At 35.6% G+C, this 24,085-nt stretch overlaps 1 protein-coding gene across 21 annotated transcripts in view; it reads right to left on the bottom strand.

Moving 5' to 3' along the window:
* The window catches only part of LOC111155537 (cAMP-responsive element modulator), a 70,390-nt gene that overhangs the window by 1,400 nt on the left and 44,905 nt on the right, over window positions 1-24,085 (bottom strand). For 5 of the 21 annotated variants that reach the window (XM_022515716.1, XM_022515719.1, XM_022515717.1 and 2 more), the window contains 3 exons: window positions 19,802-19,990; window positions 8,468-8,503; window positions 4,621-4,777 (listed from right to left, as the gene is read on the bottom strand). In XM_022515716.1, the coding sequence (XP_022371424.1) occupies window positions 4,621-4,777; window positions 8,468-8,503; window positions 19,802-19,990 (382 nt within the window). Of the gene's footprint in view, window positions 1-1,731; window positions 1,778-4,620; window positions 4,778-8,467; window positions 8,642-12,677; window positions 12,901-13,411; window positions 13,508-19,801; window positions 19,991-24,085 lie in introns of those variants that run through there. The other 16 variants (XM_022515726.1, XM_022515727.1, XM_022515720.1 and 13 more) reach the window with 11 other exon arrangements.

Raw genomic sequence — 24,085 nt, 5'->3', positions numbered from 1 at the left:
TTTCAAACAACAGGAATGACTTGAGAGCACGATCAATGTGTCCATCATTCATTGTAAATGCTGTTTTCTTAGGGCACACATTCTGTGATAACAGTGACCAGAATGATTTTCAGTAACCTAAAACAATAGGACCACATCCCCAAGTGGAATTTCTACAAAAACATTTACAGATCTTTTCAATTCTCTTGAGTATTTTTGTCCACCAAAAGCCACATATTCCATCACAATGAGTTAACTTTATTTTGGTCAGAAATATTGGAAAAATTAATCCTCAGAAATTTGAAATGTCAATATTGGAGATTTTGTTTCTTCAAGACTGAATCTCATCGGTAAAACAAATAAGCTTGACCATGACTGCAAGAAGCAGTTTATTGGCTAGAAAACAACATGGATAAAGACAACGGTAAGCAAGTCACATACATTTTCATAAACCATAATGAAATGGACTCCGCTTCTGAAAATTAAGGAAGGGAAGAAGGGATAGCACAGAATCCAGCACTCAATAATTCAGACACTTTAAATCCACGAAGTGACAGCACCAATATTAAAACCTCGGAAAGGAAGCTACTATAACCCAAAACTCTATGTCAAGACTGTTTTTGAATCACATGCATTTACTACCCAATCTATGGATCTTTAAAGCGCTGTAGGCATGCCCAAAAGAAGGAACAGACCAGCCAAAGCAACAAACACAAATACACAGATGAGTTAGTCATTCTCATGCATAACCCCACCAAAAAATAATAAATAGAGCCAACATTTTTCTCTTTTTCCTTTTTGTCAGGGTGGGAAGGGGTGGCAACTATATCCTTTAACTCCTCTGTAGAATATACCCTCTGGTAACAGTGTTCTTTTGAAGGAGTCAACTGAAAATAACTGCTTTGGGGTACACTTCAGATCAAAAAAGCCTATGTTGAAAGAGATAACTCAAACATATATTAACAGGAGTTGTGTTGGATGTCTAAACACCAGTTACTATAATTCTAGCTAGCACTGCTGCAATTCTGAACCAGGAGTGATGTGTACAACAGATTTGGCCAATTCTGTTTTATTTTTAGGATAGTTGACTCACTAACAACTGGTTATCTGTTTTTTCTCCGTGGGGCCAAGTGTCAGCAGAAAAAAGACCTTGAAATCCCAGTGAGCTGCAGGAAAAAAACCAACCCCAACTTCCTAGCCAAGAGCAATGCACTCACCCTGTGAACTCACCAAGTTCTCAGGCTTCTCAACTAGTTAACGAGAAAATTTTAAAAATGTAAGAAGTAAACTGAATCTGACAAATACAGATTGATTTAATCTCAATGATGCATAGGGAAAAACTGAGAACAAATCCAACCACACATAAAATTTGCAACTCTGCTTTCCACAAAGGAACTAAAATACATTTATGAATACCAACGTTTTCATGGATTGAATCATTATATTAAATTCTAGATCTGGAAGGAAGATAATCACTCTACAAAACATGTTATCATTAAATGAAATTTTACATATAGCAGTGCTTGATATTTTTTAATTTCTTTACCAAGGTGTACTATCTATTGTAAATATAATTCATATCTTATGTGGGAACGGTGCAGGTTACCAGTCAAAATGTTCCAAGCACCAAGCTTTAAATGATCGCACCAGTAGATGGTACATTCCCAAGTACTTCCCAGCTATGGAAAACACCTGTTTCTTCTATTAATAGCTAGCTCAGTTTTTAGGCCTTGCGTTTGTCTGGATATATCCTCAGCATGGAGAGGAAGTACATGGCAAAGAGGAAATGCTGACAAGGCTGTAAAGAAATATAAACTGTGGCTGGACTGGGAGAAATATCTATGAGATCTGTCATAAATGCCAGCCAAAGAATAAAAAGAGAATGCATGAGAGGTCTTTCACGTTAATAAGTAAAACCTACATACTCTCCATGAAGTGAAATCTGCAGCTTACTCTGAGGTCTCTTTGAGGTGACTCTGGAGTAGTGCAGCGGGCAGGCTCTGGAAGAAAGACTGCCTGATTGCACATCCAGGTTCTGTCCAGTGTGGGCTGCATGATCTTAACCAGTTCACTATTTAACCACTCTGAGCCTCAGTCCCTCATCTGGAAAGTAAGGATAATAACCAGACCTGGTTTCATGTGCAAGTTATGTGAGAGTTAAAGAAATGGTAGAAACAAAGCACTTACAACCTGCAAATGGTACTTGCTCTGCTGAGCCTCCTGTTAGCCATTTATCATCGGCTCTTCCCTTGTCCTGCACTTAGACTGAGATCTGGAAAGCTAAGATAGACCCTTCGCAGAATTCCTTGCAGCTAGGGATTCTATTAGCTATTTCTATTTCTAGAAAATGCGGGTGAAAGATGCTGTAAGGACCTCCCAGAAGTTTTCAGAAGATCCAGAAGCTCTGGACCTTCTCCCTTCTTCCTGCCTGTTGTGATCCTAAGAATAAATGTCACCTGCTGAAGCTGACAAGGCAGGGAGGAGAAGCCTAGATCCTTGATGACACTGCTGAGCCTTTGTTCTGGCTGCACATACCTCTGGGCCAGTCACATAAGATCAAAATAACACCTGTGAGGTGAAGGCTCCATTTCCCTGTGTTATTTACAGCTCAAACACAAACACTACCCAATAGCTGTTATTAGCGAATTATTTTTTTAAAATGTAAAATTTCATGACTGTTTTCCTCAGGGAAATTTCTTATTTATGTGTAGGTAGCTGTGGGGCACTTTTAGAGGAACCCACTTGCCCAGTATTTCACTATTTCATTGATAGTTCCACTGACATTTTTTTTTTTAAATCTAAAAAACAAAAGGGAAATAAGAATGCTACTTTCTAGGTCTTTTTATTTTCTTTAGGAAAATAAGACATCAATGAACAATTTTACAGTTTGCATTATTACTATACTTTATACTATTAAACTGAATTCTGTGACCATAGAAGCAAATGTTTTCATAGCTCCCTAAGATCTCAGAAAGGACAGTTTTAAAATATCCATATTCCTCCACCAGATCTAAGTTAGAGATCTTTGATAGCAAGACTTCCATAGAACAACTATGTGTGATACTTCATTCAGCCCCTTCAGGATTTCTGAATAAAATGCTGACAATGAAAAATAGGAACCCAGCATGACTTAGTCAATCTGGAACAATCACTGATAAAGATGTGCGTGTCTTAAATGATCTTAGTTTGGGTAATCTGTTATATTTTCTAGGGTACAAAACTCCATCTAGTGATCTGTGATAACTATGATGTTTGGGAACTAAAGCCAACTTAAGGAGTCCTGTATTGTATAAAAATGTGACCTTTATTTACTTAATATTTTATTTATTTATTTGATAGAGAGAGCAAACAAACAGGGGGAGGGTCAAAGGGAAAAGCAGACTCCCCGCTGAGCAGAAAGCCCGATCAGGACCCGATCCCTGGATCCTGGGATGATGACCTGAGCAGAAGGCAGATGCTTAACTGACTGAGCCACCCGGATGCCCTCAAAATATGACATTTAAAGGGATGTTAATAAGCTGAATATAGCTGCTACTGATTCACATTCAGTTACAAAGGACTGTTACAAAGTCAGTACTTATTTCTGAATTGTAGTGGCTCGAAAGTCACAATTTCTAGACTAACTAGCTTGCTAATGCCTACTAACAAACCATCACCACATGGTCCTGGTCAGAGGTGAGCACATGATGTCATCTGAAATGTATTGTTTTCTTACAATGAGGATATGATTTAACACTTAGGAATAAGGTGACCAAATGACTTGGAGAACTCTTAGACTATTCTGTTCATTTTGAAAATCAGATTAATTTGTACCATTTTCCATCATAAAAACTAACCCAAGAAATAATATACAAGTCAAATTAAAGAATTTTGGAAAACAGCATTTTTATGACATACTCCTATTTAAAAAATAAAATTACAGCAACATGGTACAAGAGTAAGTGAGAAAATGAGAGTGTGAACTGAAGGTACATATGTTATAATATTAGTAGGTATCTCTAAGTGATGGGGCTCTGAGTAATTTTGTTTCTTTCTTTGCTTTGTATTTGCACTTGACCAAAATTTATCAGACTTAATATGTATTTCAGTATTATAGAAAAAAAGTTACAAAATAGATAAAAGGAAACTACATACAAAAGGCTTAGAAAATTCTATTTATTTATTTATGTAAACTCTACCCCCAAAACAGGGATTGAACCCATAACCCCAAGATCAAGAGTTGCATGTTCTACTGACTAAGTAGAACCAGGTGCCCCTAAGAGGCTTAGCAATTCTTTACTCACACTTAATTTTGCTCATAAAGAAGCAAAGAAATTACACTTATCACCTATTTCACAAAGTAAATACCAAGTAAAAAATAAATCTTTATTTGTAATAAAGCCCTTGCATCATCATTAAGAAAATTAATGTATCTTTTAGACATTACCGTTACCACACGTAGGGATGTGCCACCTGCTGATGAAATGGCACTCTGATGACAAGACAATCTAATTATGGTCACATGCAGAGCACAAACCCCAAAATGCCACAGAACATGTAACTTGGGAGAAATGACTCAGGAAAAGCAATTTTTTTAAAAGCCCCACAGCAATAAGTTGTGTGTCCAATAGGTGGTTACTGGTTTCCGGTGAAACATCCTACCTGTTTTTCATTAGCCTCAGCTCTCGTTTGCGTGTTGCTTCTTCGGCTAGTTGCTGGGGACTGTGCAAGCTTCCTGGCGAGGCAGCCATCACTACTCCCTGTGGCAAAGCAGTAGTAGGAGCTCGGATCTGGTAAGTCGGCATGTCACCAGTGGCGGCTGCAACGAAACAAAATATGACAAGTTTATATAAACAATTTACAACTTGATCTTTTATATAAAACTGACCTGGAAATAACATACTTCTTTCTATATGTCATAAGAAGTGAACTTGCTAATATTTAAGATGATTATTTTGAGCATTAAAGTCTTAGGTATCAAGGATCTTCAGCATTTGGAACAATAATATTCAGCATGCTCTATACAGTTAAGGTAGAAAAATGCCCCCACACATTTTAGAAAGGTTTTTACCAAAGGCTAAATTAGGGAGACTTTTCAACTGCTCTCTGGGGAAAAAAGCCCTGATGTGTTTATCAATTCACATGATATAAATACTTTCACGGTGGCCAATTTCAAGCTACCAGTGTGACCTCTTGGAAGGTGGAGATGAGAAGACATACACAGTAAGTAGGACACCATACAGATAAAAGAGATGTAAATAACCTCAAGAGCATAGATAAAATTATGAGAAGTGATGAGTTTTGAGTATTTATAGTTTTTAACATAATCTATTTGTTAAATATATTATGTATTTCTTTATATATATTTAATTTTTAACAATGGCTCTTTTTACACCAGCTCACAAAACCCCTGAAAATTTAATAATCACTCTTGCATACCGGTGGGAGCTGGCTCTAGCATACCACTGCAAAAATGTTAATTAAGCAGAACATCTCCATTCTCTGAATATTCCAGATAAGAGATTTTCCTGTCCCCTATACCGTGCCTGAGACAGTTACTGGATATCTGTAAATATAAGTCCTACTACCAGAAGATGACTGAGGCTCGCTGTCTTTTCAGTTTAAAAACCAAAACAAAATAAAGAACAAAACAGCAAAGCTCTATTTAAATCTAATTTCTCTGGGGGATGATCATTTTTGTCTTAAGTAGGTTTCTTGAGATAATGATACATTTCTAAGTATTCATTTAAAAAACTTTTCTAATTATAGTGCAATCATAGTTAAACGACAGACTTAATATTCACTTAGTATTCAAACTGAATACTAAAAGTCCTCCAAGTTTCCTAATTTATACTCAACATTTGCCTTTCTACTCTAATGAACATAGCTTCCTAGAAGAGACAGATGGATTTAAGTGATGAAATGTTTCTACCACCACTGTTTCAACTTTGAGAATGTATGGTCCAGAGTTAATCTGACACTCTAAGAGATTACAAAATTCATGCTGTCTCAAAGCTAACTACAAGATAAAGGTTTTAAAAAAGTTACCAAATCCTACAAAAATCGGTCTGAACCAATGCCAATCAAAATAGAAAACACATCACTTCCATATTTCATTAAAATGCATTATAACCATTGAGTAAGAACTGAAATTTTACCCAAAAGGGACACAAAGACTTTTTTTTTTTTTTAACAAATTAAAATACCTATGCAGTTTAAAAGATCAATCAAAAACTGATCTAGGTGCTCCTTTTTGGGTAAATGCCAGGGTTTTTTTTCCCCCTAGAGCTTAAGAATTAGGTGAAAATATTTTTTAGACTTTCAAAAAAGAGCTTTGGGGGAAGATCACTTAAAGGTCTTCATAACATTAACAAAAATACCACTTATAAGGATGCACTTCTCCTTCCTTCTACATATAATCTTAAAAACAATGGTGACAAATAGTAACTGATAAGTACAAAGATCACCAGCAAAATCTCTATCAATAATAAAATTGGGGAAAATCCTAAATTTTTGTGACTATTTAAAATTCCGTATACACAGTTATCTCATTGTATATCATAGAGTATCTCAGCTTTGAAATATTTAAGAAGATAATTTTAAAAACAGTTTTAACTGTTAACTGACTCAAGATTTTTCTATTTTAATCATATTGTCAGGGGAGGTAGACTGGAACACAGAATAACATAGTTCTCTCCTCTCTCCTCTTTACCCACATCCAGGGAAGAAGGTTATGGGACAATAAAGGTTGACACAATGGAACAGCTAGAGGCTACACAGGCTTTCTAAAACTGGAACAATAGCCAGTGACGAATGAGAAGTTTATGAGATGTTTATGTGTCATTGTGTTGACATTCGCAGGGGGCATGGGTACAGACCTTGGTCTAGGGCTTTTCTTTTGCAAACTCTGGTTACAGAGAAGTGCAATAAAATTAATAGAGGGGTTCATTATACTTTCTCTCTCCCTCTCCTTTTGTATGCATCTGCTATTTTCTGTCTATAAAGTTAGAGCAGAATTCTCATATGATATGTAAAAGTTAGTTTAAGAGTATTCATTCTTTTTTTAAAGAGGAAAAAAAGGGGGGTGGGTATACTTCATAGATGAAAACTGAAGTTCATTCATTGGTCTTACAAGCAGAAATGGTTCTAAACTTTTGCCTGTTTCCAAAAGCTGAAACCACCTTCAAAGGACCAAATTTGGCAATTCAATAGAAGCAATTCAAAAGAAGTATTCTTAAAACATTCTGAGTAACAGCTCAGGAAAAAGATATCACTTTAAAATGATAACTTGGAAGGGGATGATATATTTAGATATATTAGTTCTGGGACATTAGCTAATAAATAGGGTTTTATTGCAATGTTTCAGATATACTACATATTTATCTCCAACAAAAATCAGGTTGCAGGTCATTAGTTCAAGACAGAAATATGAATTGGCATTAATTAGTAGGAGTTAATACACATTTTTGTAATATCCTAAGGAATCTATATGATGGTACACTTTAAGTGGTCACAGAGTAAATGTCAATGGATAAATTCCATATACTCAAATAGGATCTTATCAGTAAATACACTAAAAAGATATGGGCAAAGAGAATCTCTTGTTTTGAGAAAATCCAAATGTCAAAAAGTTTTGTTGCTGAAAGAAGTGATAAAAAAAATTTGTATCTTGGTTAGCTTCAGTTTCTAATGTTACCAATTCAGTGGCAATTAAAAGCAGATTCAATACCTAGAATCACAGTTCAAAGAACCACCTTACAGTCTTTGATGACCTATTCTTATCTCTGTACATCTATAAAGGCCAGTTCCTATTCTAACTACTAAATATGTGTCCACGTTATTTATTCTAGAATTTCACTGTATACATTATTTCTGAAAATAAATGAGTCACCAGTGGGGCTATCATTTTGTGACTGAAGAAAGATAATACATAAAAGATACTTCTATACTAATTTTATTCTAAGGCAGCAAAAACTTTAAAGACAAGCCAGGGGTGTCTTTTTTAGCTGGTATTCCCTATAACCTAGCACAGTGTCTGGCATATCATGGGTGCTCAGTGGGTTTACACGCACACCACAAAGGAAATTTTGAACTTCCCAGGGTTTTGTCATTTGAATGTTTAAAATAAGCAGTATTATTATTGTAAGACTATTGTTAGCTATTGTTATAGCTAAGTCTTTAAGTCTTTAATACTAAGGCATGAGAAGCCCTTATAAGATGCTATGTATTTATTCAAACTGGCATTATTTCCTAATCTTCCTTTACATAGGAGTCATTTCACCTGGCATTTGAGAAGCAGGCGAGTTCTAATTAGTGTTTCCCACTATCTACCTACTGACAGGAAAATTTTTTTCAGTTTAGCATCAAATATTTCATGGAAAAAGAAAATTCCTAGAACTCTCAATTCTGGTCATTAGGCTTCATACCTCTCTTCGCAAGCTTTAAACACGGTACAGTAGAAAAAGCATGGGATCTGGAGTCTGGATTCTAGTCCAGCTCTGCCACTTACCAGCCATGTGACTTGGGGCAAGTTCAGTTTCCTCATCTGTAAAATGGGGATACATTATCTCATTTAATACTCACAATAAACCCTGTAATGTATGTCAAAGTGTCTAGCACAGTGCCTGGCACATGGTAGGCATTCAGCAAATGTTAGTTCCCTTCCTCTTCCCTTCCTTAAGTTCTGAAAGACAATGTTCCAAATTATGCTTATACTGTATATTAGTTAAAAGGCATATAACATCCATAAAAATATTTTCCCCTGGAGTTTCCCTTCTAACAAACCTGGGTAAGAGAATGATTGAAACGTATGTCTCTTATTCCTTATTTTTTAAAAAAAAATATGCCTATTAAAAATGTATAAAATTTATACAATATTTTATTATATTCCTTTAGAGAATAAATTATTAGAAGATAATAAAAGTCCTTTTCAATGTTTATAATCATTTAGAATAGAACCTCAAAGGTGGAGAATCACAAGTAACCATATTATAGTCTCATCAGACTGCTAATAAGAAAACTAACTGAAAAGCCTCACAAGTCAAAGAGGTATTTGTTTCTTCCTAACAAAGAAAGAAATAAGAAACTCAGCCAAATGCCTATCTTGATAGTTTTCAAAGTGGAACAACTTATCCACATCTCAAATAATGGTGATTTTGTTTGTTTATTCATCTACTGATTGATATCCCTGTAGTACTGAGCACATTAACTGAATAAAAACATTTTTATAAATGGAGCTCCTACCTTCATATGTCATTTTGCTATGTGTCCCTTGTCCCAAATCTACCTAAGTAACAAGCAACAGAGCTAACTTTGAAGTTGTACTGATAAGCAGGGACTTCTTTTCCCTAGCTCCAAGAAGCTATGGACATCTTTACTTTTCTTTTTTCCTTCTCTCCCTCCCATCCACCGCGCCAGGGCACACAATGCCTAAATCAGCCTTGTCCTTGCCTGGTGTCTCACAGTGTCAAAACCTTTCCCTTCTCCACTGCTCTATTTTTTCCAGGAAAACTAAATCCTGATTAACTGACTATTTAAGCACAGTTTCAAATTTGTTACAATAATTATAATACTCAGACCACAAAGAATTAAATCATTAACTATTTTTACTTTAAGTTACATATAAGGGAACTTCCTGAGTTGTTTAGTGAAAATCTTAAGAGTCAAAAAAAAAAAAAATCTATGTAAAAGATAATAAATTATAAGTATTGACATGAAAAGTTCTGTATATTATCAAATATATACTCTATTGCCCTGTGAGAGTAATAATATTCTAGGAAAAAAATCCATTTTTACTATTTAAAATGATGCTAGCTTTATTTTGTATGTTTTCTGAGTAGTGTGTAGTATGCTGTGGTAACTCACCTAAAATTAGCATGAATTTATCAGGTGAATTTTGAGGAGCAATGTAATATGGTGTGAACAGAACCAGACAAGGTCTGGTCTTAAAGTCTGAAGGTCCAAACTGGTTCACCACTTGTTAGCTTTGTGAGCTTGGAAGAGTTATTTACCACTCTGATACATGTTATTATATGAAAATATAATATCTGCTCTGAGCACATCAGTAAAAATACATGGAAACTGCTTCTCCTCATGGGTATTTAAATAGTTTCCTCAGGAAGGCCTACCCAGATCCTTTAACCTATATTACCTGTTTCCTGTAGGTCTCTCACCACCTGATTGTTTGATAGCACTGAACACATTTGTATTTGTATTTATATTGTAACACTGCAATTTTTTAAAAGCTTACATAAATTCAAAGTATCATAATTATTTTATTAGGCAATATATTCATATAGGCAAATAAAACTGGGCAGAGTGAAATAATCATCCCAAAAAATATTTCATCGAAATTTTTTCAAAAATATTGGGAATGTAGAACAATGGAAATTTCAGTAAAACTTCCATACAGATTCGGAGTTTTATTAAAACTTAAGGTAGATAAATGACTTTTTTCACTTCTACCATAATTATAACTTGCTTTGCTGGCAAGTTTAAGAAACTGTTTATACTTGATCCAAACCTTTCTTTTATGTGACAATTCCCCAAAAATAAGCTTTTCAAATGCCCTTCTTTCACAAGGTGAAATGTATTCTTATTCTCATGCATCAAATATTAACTAAGACACTATTTTCCAAATTTGAATGAGCTGGAATATTTATTTTTAATAATTCAGAAATTCAGGCTAAATACAATATATTAGAGTTTATAAGACTCAGAGACTAAAAGATACGGAGTGAGGCTCTTAATATAATCAGCTTATGAATAAAGAAAGCCAAAAACTACTTCTAACAAAAATTTAAACTATACCCACAAGTCTCAATAATACAATTTTATAAACTATAGCTATTCACTTTCCACATTTTATTCCATGATCCTATAAATAAATACCTAAAACTTTTCCCATACCAGTCATTGTTAGCCTGATTTTGGTCTAGGCAAGTTTTTCAAACTGTAAGTTTTAGACCATTAGTGGGTCATAAAATCAATCTCATTAGCAACAGAAAAAAATAGAAAAGCACATTATATCTCTACTATATTTAAAGATAAGCACTTCTAAAAAAGCAAACAAAGCAACCAAAAACACTGCAGGGCTTAAACTCATGACCCTTAGATCAAGACCTGAGCTGTGATCGAGTCAGAATTAACCGACTGAGCTACCCAGGCACCCGAAGATAAGCATTAGAGACAAACCAGAAGAGACTCCTAATCATAGGAAACAAAATGAGGGTTGCTGAAGGGGAGGGGAGTGAGGGGAAGAGGTAGCAGGGTGCTGGACATTAAGGAGGGTATGTGATGTAATGAGCACTGAGTATTACGTAAGACTGATGAATCAAGGACCTCTCCCTCTGAAACCAATAATAAGATATTTTATATGTTAATTTAAATAAAAATTAGAAAACTTGTTTTATGTACACACACACACACACACACACACAGAGGTATACAACATCATGACGTAAAACGTGGGTCATGATAAAAAATATGTGTAAGCCAAAGATCTACATCAGCCCATGTGGTTCACCAATCCATACAGTAGGTCCTCTACTATTACTTAAAAAAAAGTCTCTTAAACACTGTGCTCTTCCAGCTCCTCAAAACAAACAAAAGTTTTTCATTTTTAAACAGCATTTCAAAATAGAATTGGTTATTTCTGAAAACTGATCAGATTTCTAAAAATAATGATTTCCAAAACACAATGAGGTCTTGTGAAAAAAGTTTGATATTTTAAAATTTTAGCATTTCAAAAACTTTAAATTGGAAGTAACTCATGTATGGGTAAAACTGTGAAACAAAGCTCTTCAAGGACAGTGTATGTTCATTCCATACACATAAATGTATAAGAATGTTCACTTACAAGCAATGACTAAAAATATATACAAAGTTTTACTTTAAACTTTCATCTTTAAATATATTGTGAATTTTCAAATCTTTTATTTTTTTTATTTTTAATTTTCTCTCATGGTTAGACCTAAGAATTGGAATTAAAGTCTTAGTAAAGAAAGATATAAGCCAACTAATGATTTTTAGCAAACAAATATATGCACAAAATGCCTTTTGCTTCTAGAATCATATTGCAGTATTTAAGATTATTTTAAGGCCATCTGTAAACTTGTCATTTGAGAAAAATAATAGTGCATCAAGATAATTTTCAAAACGCTTTAATACAGGTTTTAGTTGCTCAGATCAGTGGAGTGTTTCCATCTAGGAAGAGGGTTTAGACCCACTGACTCTGAAAAGCTAAACTGTGGTGAAGCTGTTGACAATCATCTTCGTGATTTCAACTGCAAATTCAGAACTTGGTTAGAAATGAGACACCACCGAAAAAAACAACAATGCAACCCTAATACAGAACATTAGCAACTAGGTCAGGATCATTCTGTCATTAAGAAAACCAAACAACAGGATTACTGATCACAAATTTCAAGAACTGAGACTGGGTGGTGGAGGGGGTGGAGTGGGGTGGGACAACTTTCAGACAAGCACTTCCCAGACTGAGCGCTAGAGGGCACTCCCAGGCGCCAGTGGCCGAGAGCGAGCAAGGGTGCGGAAACCCTCCAGCTCCAGAGCCCACCTCTCCCCCAGCACGTGCGCGGCGGCCTCAGCAGGAGGCTCAACCTGCCCACGTAGGCGGAGGCGGGACGGACGGCCTCGGAGTTCTGCTCACCCAAGCATTACAGGTTTCACAAAGCGTTCCCCCTCGTCAAGCAGATACTTACCTCAAGAGAAACGCTAAAGTAAGGATTACGAGCAAAGCTATTCAGTGTTAAGAGCGATCTTGGAGATAGAGGCAGTGGCGAGCTAGTTAACAACTCTAAATCTGTCAGCAGCCCTTGACAAAGCAGAAAGGAACTGACTAAATCACAGCATGACTCGGAGCTGACGTCAATGTGCAGCTCGCTTGGAGTTTAACTTTTCCACTTCCCTGCTGAACACGATTCCAGGAAATGTAGTGACGTCAGCCCTTTGAACTCGATTAGCTGAGGTACAGACCATTTTAAACACAGGAGGAAAGAAACAAGTAGGCACGCAAACACAGCCGACACGCTGCGTTTTCCTAGTCTGTTTTGGAGCAACATTTGTACACAACAACGAAATCGGAAGCTTAATTTTTTACAAGTTGAACGGTATGTTTAACGGTATGTTTAACTTGTAGCTGCACTGAATTTGCAACAGGTTGCAACGAAGTAACAGCTTACTTTAGTAAAGCACAACGGAGAAAGAAAGGATTACTGCCTTGGTCAAAAAAGCAATCCGCTGAGCAAAAAGCATTTACACTAAGATGCCTTCACAGAGTGTGCTCAGTACATACAGATATATATTAAAAGAAATTTCTTACTCCTCAGCCACTGGAAAATTAATACTTTTTGAAACACTCAGAGGTCCCTAAATTTTTCTAAACTTCAAAATAAAATTTTCAGAATTAATTTAAATCTCTCTTTAAAATTCTTACCTGTTTCATCTCCAGTTACAGCCATGATGGGCTTCTGCATACAGAACTGTCTTGTCTCCCCTATCACAGGTTGACATACAGTGTTCCAAACTAGCAAGCATGTGAAGGATAAGTAGGAGTAACTTACATCACAATGACATCACTAGCCTATCACTACCATCAATTTGCTTTGTCACAGAGGAGCTCAATGAAACCAAAGCCCTATAAAAATCCTTCCTGTAATAAACCATATTAATGTTGTTGTACATAGAAATCTGTTGAGATGGGCTCTGGCAAAAAAAAGTCTCATTAGCATTAAGTTACAAGATTGTTTCTTATGGAGTAACTAACTTCTTTATTATTGTTCTGTCCAAGGTTTCTAGATAAACAAAGGGGGCGTAAACACTGTATCTTTTATAACTCCTAGAAGGAAAACAAAACAAAACACATGGAGATTAAAGCAATAACAAAGGGGCCCCTACTGGCTCAGTCATTAAGTTTCTGCCTTCTGCTCAAGTCAGGATCCCAGAGCCCTTGGGATAGAGCCCTTGCATTGGGCTCTCTGCTCTTGGGAAGCCTGCTTTCCCTTTCCCACTCCCTCTGCTTGTGTTCCCTTTCTTGCTGTCTCTCTGTCTCTGTCAAATAAATAAAGTATTTTAAAATAAGTAAATCAGACAAAAACCCTGACAATCAGCCCAGAAAAACATTGTGAAATACTCAGAAATGTATTTCTTAAACACTTCTAAATTCGTCAAGGAAGAAATAACCAGCCACCTTCTTACACTTAACAGTTTTATATGCTTAACTATTTGCTACAGCACCATAAAATCCAGCTGTTCCCAAGGTGAAACAGAATTTGCGAATTTCACTTGAATAAATACTGACATTAAAAAAATTCACTGTGCCAAATGTAGCAAGAACTATATAGCATTCTTCCATAAATATTAGTTTGAATCATAAGAATTTGATATTTGACCTTTTTGGCTCATAAAAAAACAGCAATTCCATGAGGCTCAGTCTAATACATTATTTTACTAAATTAAAAACCCTTGAAAAGAATTTGGGGATTTAAAAAAAATTCATAAATAAATCACAATTACTACTAGTAAATTTTTTAAATGTCAAATGGTATTTGGATCACTTAATGAAGAGTGCATGAAGAGCTAGATCACTATATGAAATTTAACAATGGTAAGGTTAGTTAAAAAAAAATTAGCTCATGTTCAACAGTATAAAAGACCATAGTCTGGAAAAAGAAATGATTTGCACATCTATCTAGTGTACAATAATAAGTCACATGGCACTGAAACATTTTATTGTTACCAGTGGGCTGAATAAGGCCCATTCCCTTATATGATTAGAATTCTACCTAACCTTAATATTAATGATGTTGATGTGCTTCTCCAGAGCACATGAATTGAAGACATCTGGCTATGTAAGAAAGTGTGGAGAGCAACCTAGACATCAGTCCCAAACAGAGGCTCCATGACAGACTCTCTTCCATCTCAGCCATACCTAAGGGTTTCATTTAATAAATGGTTTTATTAAACATCTATCATGCGCCAGGAACTGTGCCAGATACTAAGGATCTCTACCCAAACAGAAGTTATCTAGGCATGTCACACATACCCTAAGGAGGTACAGTAGGAACTGACAGGAGGTTATCTAAACCAGATCTGCAGGATCAGGGAAGGCTTCCTGGAGGAAGTACTAAGATGAAGCCTAAATAATGTAAATGACTGACATAAGTGTTCCTGTCAGGGCAAATAGCTTAGTGTGAGGCCCTAGAAAGGAAAAGAGGGTGCGGCATAGAACAGGAAATGAAATCTTGCACAGAGCTGCATTACAAAAGAGGGAGAAGTTGAGAGGAAAAGTCTAGTAAAGGTGGCAAGGCCTAGATCAAGCAAAGATTTGGGCCATGTTAAAGATTTTGGACTAAGGGACGCGTGGGTGGCTCAGTTGATTAAAAGTGTCTGCTTTCAGCTCAGGTCATGCCCCAGGGTCCTAGGCTCCTTGCCCAGCAGGGAGCCTGCTTCTACCTCTGCCTGCAGCTCCCTTTACTTGTACTCTCTCTCACTGCTCTCTCTGAAAAATGAGTAAGTAAAATCTTAAAAAAAAATTTGTTTTGGATTTTGCATAACAAGTAACAAGACTTCACTGAATAAGAGGCTGACACAGTTAGATGTGAATTTTAGAGATACCATTCTGAACTGCAGAATTGAGTATAACAGAAAAAAAGAAAATGTTGGAGGTAGAGACATTTGTTTTTAAGAAATATTAGTAGCTCCCAGGATTACTGGGAGGGATGAAAAAAGGGAGCCTGAGCTTTCAGGAACAATTCTCAAAAAACCAGACCAAGAAGAGATATGCCACCTCTGGCATGATTAGGAAGATCAGGGAACTTCTCCACCACTACCAGCTCCAGGGCAGCCACCCAGCAGAAGGGATGACCGGTTGGAGGGCATGACAGTAAGTAGGATTGGACAGCAGGAGTGGAGAGGAGTGGAAGGATGAGTGGTTTAGCTGGGAGGAAGGAGAGATGACACACAGGTTCTTAGCCTGAAGCAACAGGTTGGACAGGAGTCCATTACCAAAATAGGGTAAATAAAAAGAGAACTAGGGTGGGGGAAATGGATGTGACTTTGGACTGAAAGAGTCAAGAGATGTGTGTGGGACTTCTAAGCAGTTAGATGGGAGTCAGGGGCATGGTCAGAGTGCACTGACAACCAATGCGCAGGGATGAAGTCAGCCAGGGAGAGTGCGCCAGTCAGATGGAAGAGGGCCCAGGACACGATCTTGACAAACACCGACGAACAGTAAAGAGATGAGCAGAGGAAGATTAGACCAAACAAGGAGACTGAAAGACATGTAGGAGAGAGAAAAGAAAAAACTAGTAAGAACACAGTATCATGATGGGAAGCGAAGGAAGCAGAAGTCAACAGTGTTTAAATACTGCTGAGGGATCAATCAAGAGAAGGACTGAGAACTGGCAAAGAAATCCCGTGACCTGTGAATGGAATGACAGGAGGGAAGGTGACCGAGTAAGTGACACAAGAATGCCCATTGACCCTGTATTTAACATAGAAGTAGAACTCCTACCCACCATTATTTTAAGAAGAGGAGAAAAGGAAAGGAAAAGAAAAGGCAAGGAAAGAAAAATTAAAAGAAAACACAGGGAATCAAGATTGGAAGGGAAGAAACAAACACCTTACTTGTGTTTGATAAAACATCCACATACCAACACAGATAGATTTACAAAGAATGAGCACATTATTAGAAGTAAATTCAGTTTAGCAAGATTAATAAATAAAATACATTTTAACAAGTCAGTAATATTTCTCTACAACAGCAACAACTAGAAAATGTATTGCTCATAATAGCAACAAAAACCTTCAAGCATTTAGGAACTTAACAAAATATGAAGTACTTTCACAGGAAAAATTTTAAACTACTAAAAAGTTAAAATAAGATCCAAATAAATGAGACATTCTACAGTTTGGAACAGGTCAATTTAACATTATAAAGACCTCAGTTCTTCCTCACCCTTATACACGATTCGTAGGAATGTAAATTGGTGCAGCCACAATGGCAAACAACATGGAGGTTCCTCAATAAATTAAAAATAGAGATACCCAGAGTGCCAGGTGGCTCAGTGGGTTAAGCCTCTGCCTACGGCTCAGGTCATGATCTCAGGGTCCTGGGATTGAGCCCCGCATCGGGCTCTCTGCTCAGCGGGGAGCCTGCTTCCCCCCTCTCTCTGCCTGCCTCTCTACTTGTGATCTCTCTGTCAAATAAATAAATAAAATCTTAAAAAAAAACAAAACTACCCTATGATTCAGCAATCACACTACTGTATATTTATAAAACAAATAAACAAACAAAAACAAATACTAACTGAAAAGATAAACACATTCCCATATTCACAGCAGCATTATCTACAACAGCCAAGGTCTGGAATCAACTGGAGTGTCCACTGATAGGTGAATAGGTAAAGAAAATGCAGTGTGTGCACAAACACAAACACACAAATACACCTATTATTAGACTATAAAAAAGAAGGAAATCATGCCATTTGTGACAACATGGGTGGAACTTGAGGGCATTATGCTAAGTGAAGTGAGTCAGAGAAAAGACAAATACCATATGATTGCACTTACAAGTGGAATCTTCAACAACCACCACCCTGGGACCTGAGTGTGATACAGAGAACAGAGGAGTGGCTGCCAGAGATGGGGAGGCTGTGCTGACAGGGAGGGAATGTACAAAATGGGTGGTTATCAAAAGGAACAAACTTCCAGTTACAAACTAAGTCCTGGGGATGTGATGAGATACAGCACAGTGCCTGTAGTTAATACTGTGCTCTCTGTTTGAAAGTTGCTAAGAGAGTAAGTCTTAAAAGATCTCTCATAAGAAAAAACCAATCATCATAATGTGGTGGTGGATGTTAACGAGACTTACTGATTTATTGTGGTAATTACTTAGTGTGTAAATGAATATCAAATCATTATGTTGTACACTTGAAACTAATATAATTGCCATATGCCAGTTATACCTCAATTTAAAAAAGGACTTCCGTTTCCCCTAAATTAATCTATACATTAAAAGCAACCTCATTATTGGTTTTATTATTATATTGTTGTTATTTAGAAACTCAAATTTATTCTAAATGCATACTGACGAATAATGGTTCACCAAGCTATATCAGCACTGAAAGAATTTTTTTTTTTTTTTTAATAAAAAAGGGAAACTCGTCCTGTGAGATAACAAACCTATATGGTACTACTGGCATATAGAAAAGGAGACCAATATGGGGGCATTTGGATGGTACAGTCAGTTAAGTGTCCCTCTCTTGGTTTCAGCTCAGATCATGATCTCAGGGTCATGGGACTGAGCTCTGCGAGGGCCTCTGTGCTCAGCACAGAGTCTACTTAAAACTCTTTCTCCCTCTGCCCCTCCCTCCTACTCTCTTTCTCTCTAAAATAAATAAATCTTAAAAAAAGAAAAAAAAAGGAGACCAATAGTACAGAATAGAGAGTTTTGAGACAGATCCAAGTATACACGAGAATCCACTGTATAATTAAGATTTTTAGCCCCATAAATTAATGGGGAAAAGACAAACAATGAGTAGGGGAAAACTGGCTCCATATGTGAAGAAAAATGAATTCCACCTAATACTATATATCAAGGTGAAACTCTGGTGGACTGAGGACAAAAATGTGAAAGGTAAAACTATAAAGCTAATATAATTATTATAGGAAAATATCTTTGTGACTTACAGAAGAAAAAAGAGTTCCTAAATAAAATCCCACAAGCACAGAACTCATTAGTCTATTATCTATGCAAAATAGAAAAAAAATTTTTAAAGCTCTTCTGGTGAAAGTATCAGGTTTACAGTGGATTTCCATATAAAAAAAGATAAATTAGAAGAAATAAGGATTCTTTACGGTGATTTATTTAGACATAGAGGGTTCATGAGAATCAGGGGAAATAAAGCAGGTGGCTTTGATTTTACAATTAAAAAAAACCCAAAGTATTAGGTATGTACTATGAATTTGTTTTACTCCATAAATGGAGTGGAACTACCACTCAGTTCTTCATACATTTTTATTATAGTCCACATTAACCCCCAAAATACCTAAGAGTAAAGCTAGTATCAAGAGAATCATCATTCAGAATCTGCTTTTTTCCAAACTTGCAAGACTTTCAAACCAAAAAAACAAATATTATTCTCTTTAAAATTAGTGCTACACCAAACATCCTAAGCAAATGCTAAGAGGAATAGAGTTAAATGAAAACATAGGATTTTTGCAAGTTGTATTAAACACATTATAGTTACTATGAGCAAAACTGAATGAAATTAAAATAACATATAACTTGAATTGTATTGAGATCCTAGGTTACCCTAAAAGCTTAGGGTTACATCCCAAATGTTTCATTTTACTACTTCCACCTGACATTTAAATATACTAGAATGGTCTAGAGAGGGGGAAAAAAAAAAAAAAAAGCATTTTTTTGAAATGAAATGTCTAGAAATTAGATTTGAAGGAAAAACCCCCAACTCAGTGCACCACACACTGGATATTTAAATCTTCATAGACCAGGTAATAAAAAATATGTATTAGGTACATTTATAACCCCCAAATGAAGATTATTTATTTAATTAAAAAGTTCATTCACATGTCCCAAGTCTTTTTCCCATCATGCTATTCGGAACAGAACCTTTCTTTACAGCCAATAAAACCTGCTAAAAAGTGAAAATCGTGTAATTTAACGTGTTGTTGAATGTACTAAAATAAGTGCCTCCCCCCAAATCTGCCTCCTGTATATTTCAGGAAACTATAAAATTCCCACTAACTGGTGTGATATAGTGATGCATAGGTATTCTAAATGTACGAGATTAATAAAATATACCTTGAACAACAACCTGGCTGCCTGGGACAAAGAACTGCTGTGTGCCATCAGCTGACTGTGCTGCATACTGTACAATTGTAGCACCTGGCGGAGGAGCTCCTGAATTTGTCATTGTTAATGCCTGCAGTCCCTGAACACCATCAGATCCTGGGTTAGAAATCTGGATTGTTCCACCTTGGGCTATAGCAACTTAACAGAAAAAGAAAAGAAACATTAGAGAATTTCAAGATTCACTTGTAATAATCCCATATTGGAAGAATACACTGTGGCTCTGTTAATTACCAATGCTTCTCATTGTCAGTTTACCCTTATTTCTCTATGCTGAATTGATAAGGAGATCCTTCTTCATGGGACAACACTCTGAAAAAGCTCATAGACACTGGAAAATATCTTATATTCAGAATTATTTGAAATACATAGAACCCATGGAGTTTGTCTCCTCCTTGGTATCCATCCAGCTAAATTATTTAAGAGGAAGAGTGGAGATGAGGACAGGGAGGAAGACCAGCTTCTTGGTTTTCTCCATTCTCTCAGATGTTTTTAGTTATAGATAAATAGCATTCTTCTAATATTTAAAGAGTAGTCAGTAAAATTCCTTGAGCATCACAATTACAATGAATTTACACCTTCATTCAGCCAACTACTTTTTTAATTTATCATCAGAAGAAAGTAGCTCTTAATGGAATATATTACTATATATTTTGGTTTTAAAGCTTAAGTCTACAAAACTGTAACCTTTACCATTTGACTATGTCAGGAAAATCCTGAAATATAAAACATTAAGTTGCAAGGGATCTTAAAATATATAAATATATATGTTTATATATATATATATATATATATATATACATATATATATATACACACACACACACATATATATATAAATTTTTAATATAAAAATACTGAAAGAATCTGTGCTACAATATTTACCTCTATCAAGTGTCTTGAATAACTGCAGCTCATGGCAACAAATAGGAGGCAGAATTCCTCTAAACACTGAGACTTGCCAGTCACGTTTAAAAGTTAACATATTAACCAAAAAAAGTTCCCAAAGAACAACTGATCAAATGTTTTGTTTTTAAATTTCACTCTAATAGACAAATAAGCACTGTTTAAAATATCTGAGAGTTCGTTATACTTTAACATAAATATTATGACTCTATGGTTTAAGTGGAACCAAAGGCTATGCTCTCCAAAAAAAATCCCATATAACTAGCTCATTAGATTTACAATGAAGACAATGACACATCAGAATAACACAACACATATAAATCAACATAAATGCCTTAAAGGAATGTTACAGTAGTGTCAAAATATATGTTAAATATTTCTGACTTATTCCTTAACGTTTTCAACAGTATCAAAGCAAAGGCCCATTTAGGTGAACACCTGATTGCATAAACTTACAAACTACTTGGGAAGAGTAGCAACAAATCTTTAGTTCCTCGACCTGAGGACTAACATAGAAAGATGGTTAACATTTAAAAAAGATTTCTGCAAGATTCATTCTCTGTTTTTTTGTTCTTTGACAGGCCACCATTAGGATAGGGTTGACAGAAACTGAAGAATCAGTTCATAATATCAAGGATGCTGAGGTTGAGAAATTTATGTAATTTATGTATTTCTTTATCTGGCTCACATAGAGCATCATATTCTGTACACATTTTAAAAACAAGATTTCAAGGGTCTCAGGATTCACCCTTTATAACAAAAGGGTCTGGAAGAAACCTAACTTTCTTAGAAGTATGAAAGAGAAGAGATATTGCTTCCTCAGATCTTCATGACTGGACATGAATTTATTTCATATGTTATCATTTATCTGAATGTGTGCTTTCAGTTGATAATGAGTTTGGTGTTACAGAAATCATGCTTTAGAAGGAGCAGGCACAGGCAGTGTAATCACGATGTGGAAGAAACACAAAGTACAGCATATAATAAGCACTCAATAAATGATGAATGGCTACCATTTCTTCAGTACAGACTACATCATAAACAACTTGAGCTACTTGTGAATCTAGAAGAGTTAAATAAGGTATGGTTTCAAATTCTAATTACAGACCTTAATTTTCAGTGCCAATACAATTGACAAGATTTGGGACTGGTAAACAATCCAAGGTAGTTGCTGCCAAGGATAGAACATGAAATAGCTAGATAACAGGGACCATTACTTTTTCTCTTTTCATATTTTCTTTTTTTTCCACCTTTTATTTTTTTCAATAATGTTTCCTCATTGTTCCAAATAAACTTCTTTGCTTTCACGCTGTGAAACATTGATATGTAAAGAATCTCTTCCTCTCAGGGCGCCTGGGTGGCTCAGTGGGTTAAAGCCTCTGCCTTTAGCTCAGGTCATGATCTCAGGGTCCTGGGATCGAGCCCTGCATCAGGCTCTCAGCTTAGCAGGAAGCCTGCTTCTTCCTTCTCTCTCTCCCTCTCTCTCTCTGCCTGCCTCTCTGCCTACTTGTGATCTCTGTCTGTTAAGTAAATAAAATCTTAAAAAAAAAAAATCTGTTCCTCTCATCATTTTATTTTCTGGAAATTTTGGAAAACAAAAGCTACACACACACACGCGCGCGCGCGCACACACACACACACACACACACACACACACACACACACACACAAGCTAGCACTAGGGGAAAACATTTCTACTGATAAGTCTTGTACTTTAACCTAGCTCTTCTTTTTTATACCAAAGGTACTTTTGATTTTGACATTATCAAATGACAGAGGACCTAACCATTCAAAATGTTACCTCTCATTTGAAAATAAACAAGATTTCCCAATGCTTCAGGATACTAGAATTAGGTCTCTCTCTGTGTGTGAGTATTCAAGATTTGAAGAGGAAACTATTCAGGTTACAAAATATTCAAGGATAGCAAAATATGTGTTTTCAGTAAACACATATCAAGATAAATAGTGGGGAAATTAAGATGAAATTAACTGAATGACTTTAGTCACATCTTTTGTTTTACCTAATTCTTTTTTTAAACTTATGGAAATTTGCTAGTAAACATAAAAGTAGAAAAAATTTTGTGTCCTCTATTTTCCTTCCTTGCCCACACATTCTCAAACTTTTTTTTTTTTTTTTTTTTTTTGGTCTGGAGTATTCTAAAACAAATCCCAGACATCATATCTGGCTAACCATTTTTAATTAAAATGATTGGCCCATATGGAGGCCATTAGTAACCAATGAAGATAAGATACCATTGTATTTCCTACCAATTTTACTTTGCAGACCTAGGCTTTTTTAATGATTTCTTAGACTGACACATGCAACTGAGGTATAAAAGTTTCTACCTATGGCCTCACTGCTGATCACAATGAAGAGTCCATACTGGTCTATGAAGACTGGGATGCAAACAGAAGTAAAAGTGTCTTTATTTTAGCTTATATACATACCAATTTTCCTCTTTTAAGCAATCCTTAATAACATTAGTTTGATAATCTAAATTGAATTAAAATTGAACTAGATTATATAATCAATTAAATTCTACTTCAACGTCCATATTAATAGATTCAAGCCTGTTAGTGTATTACTGCTCATCATAATGGTGGGTAGAGGTTTGGCTCTGTTGTCCTAGTTGTTCTGGGAGTTAGCTAACTTTTTTCCCTCTTAAGTCTCAGGTAAGCTATTCCCCATAACTAAATAGGTCACTCTATACCCACAGTTTGAATGTTGGACACACTGACCCTATGTTAAGAGTTTGTATAGACAGAGTGTAAATCACTAATTTATTAAGCATTTTTCTACTAGTTGGTTTTAGTGGTTACAAAAATGTCTCTATATACATCCTTATATAGTCAAGGTACTGAGTTTCGAATCAGTATTAACCCAAGTACAGTTTCTCCATCCACAACTTACCATACACCACAGTAACCAGGATGACCTCATATCAACTAGTGTAGACAATAAATTCTTTAAAAATTCCTAGTTTACAAAACTGTATTTAAAAAATCTGTTACTTCTCTACTCACTGTCATTGAGCACTCCTTTCCCAGAGCTATTAATATCATAAAAGTAAGAAAACATTTTGTGTGGGATGAAAATTTGAGAATTTTGGCAAAAAACTTCTTTTAATTAAAAGAGTAATATTTTAAAATTTTGTATGATCAATAAAGAAAGAAGAAAAGATAAGAGTTCATGACCAAATGAGGAAGGAGTAGAATTTATTTAAATTAAGATTTCATCTGACTTTTCATTTGATACTAATATCTTTGTAATCCTAAGCCTGAATATATGAGCTAATTCAAACACATAAACATTAAATGTTTAATGATAAT

The sequence above is a fragment of the Enhydra lutris genome, unplaced genomic scaffold, assembly GCF_002288905.1.
Source record: "Enhydra lutris kenyoni isolate GAN:26980312 unplaced genomic scaffold, ASM228890v2 scaffoldscaffold42, whole genome shotgun sequence".
NCBI lineage: Eukaryota > Metazoa > Chordata > Mammalia > Carnivora > Mustelidae > Enhydra > Enhydra lutris.
The sequence above is the reverse complement of the archived record's forward strand: the minus strand, read 5'-3'. Positions and strand labels throughout refer to the sequence as shown.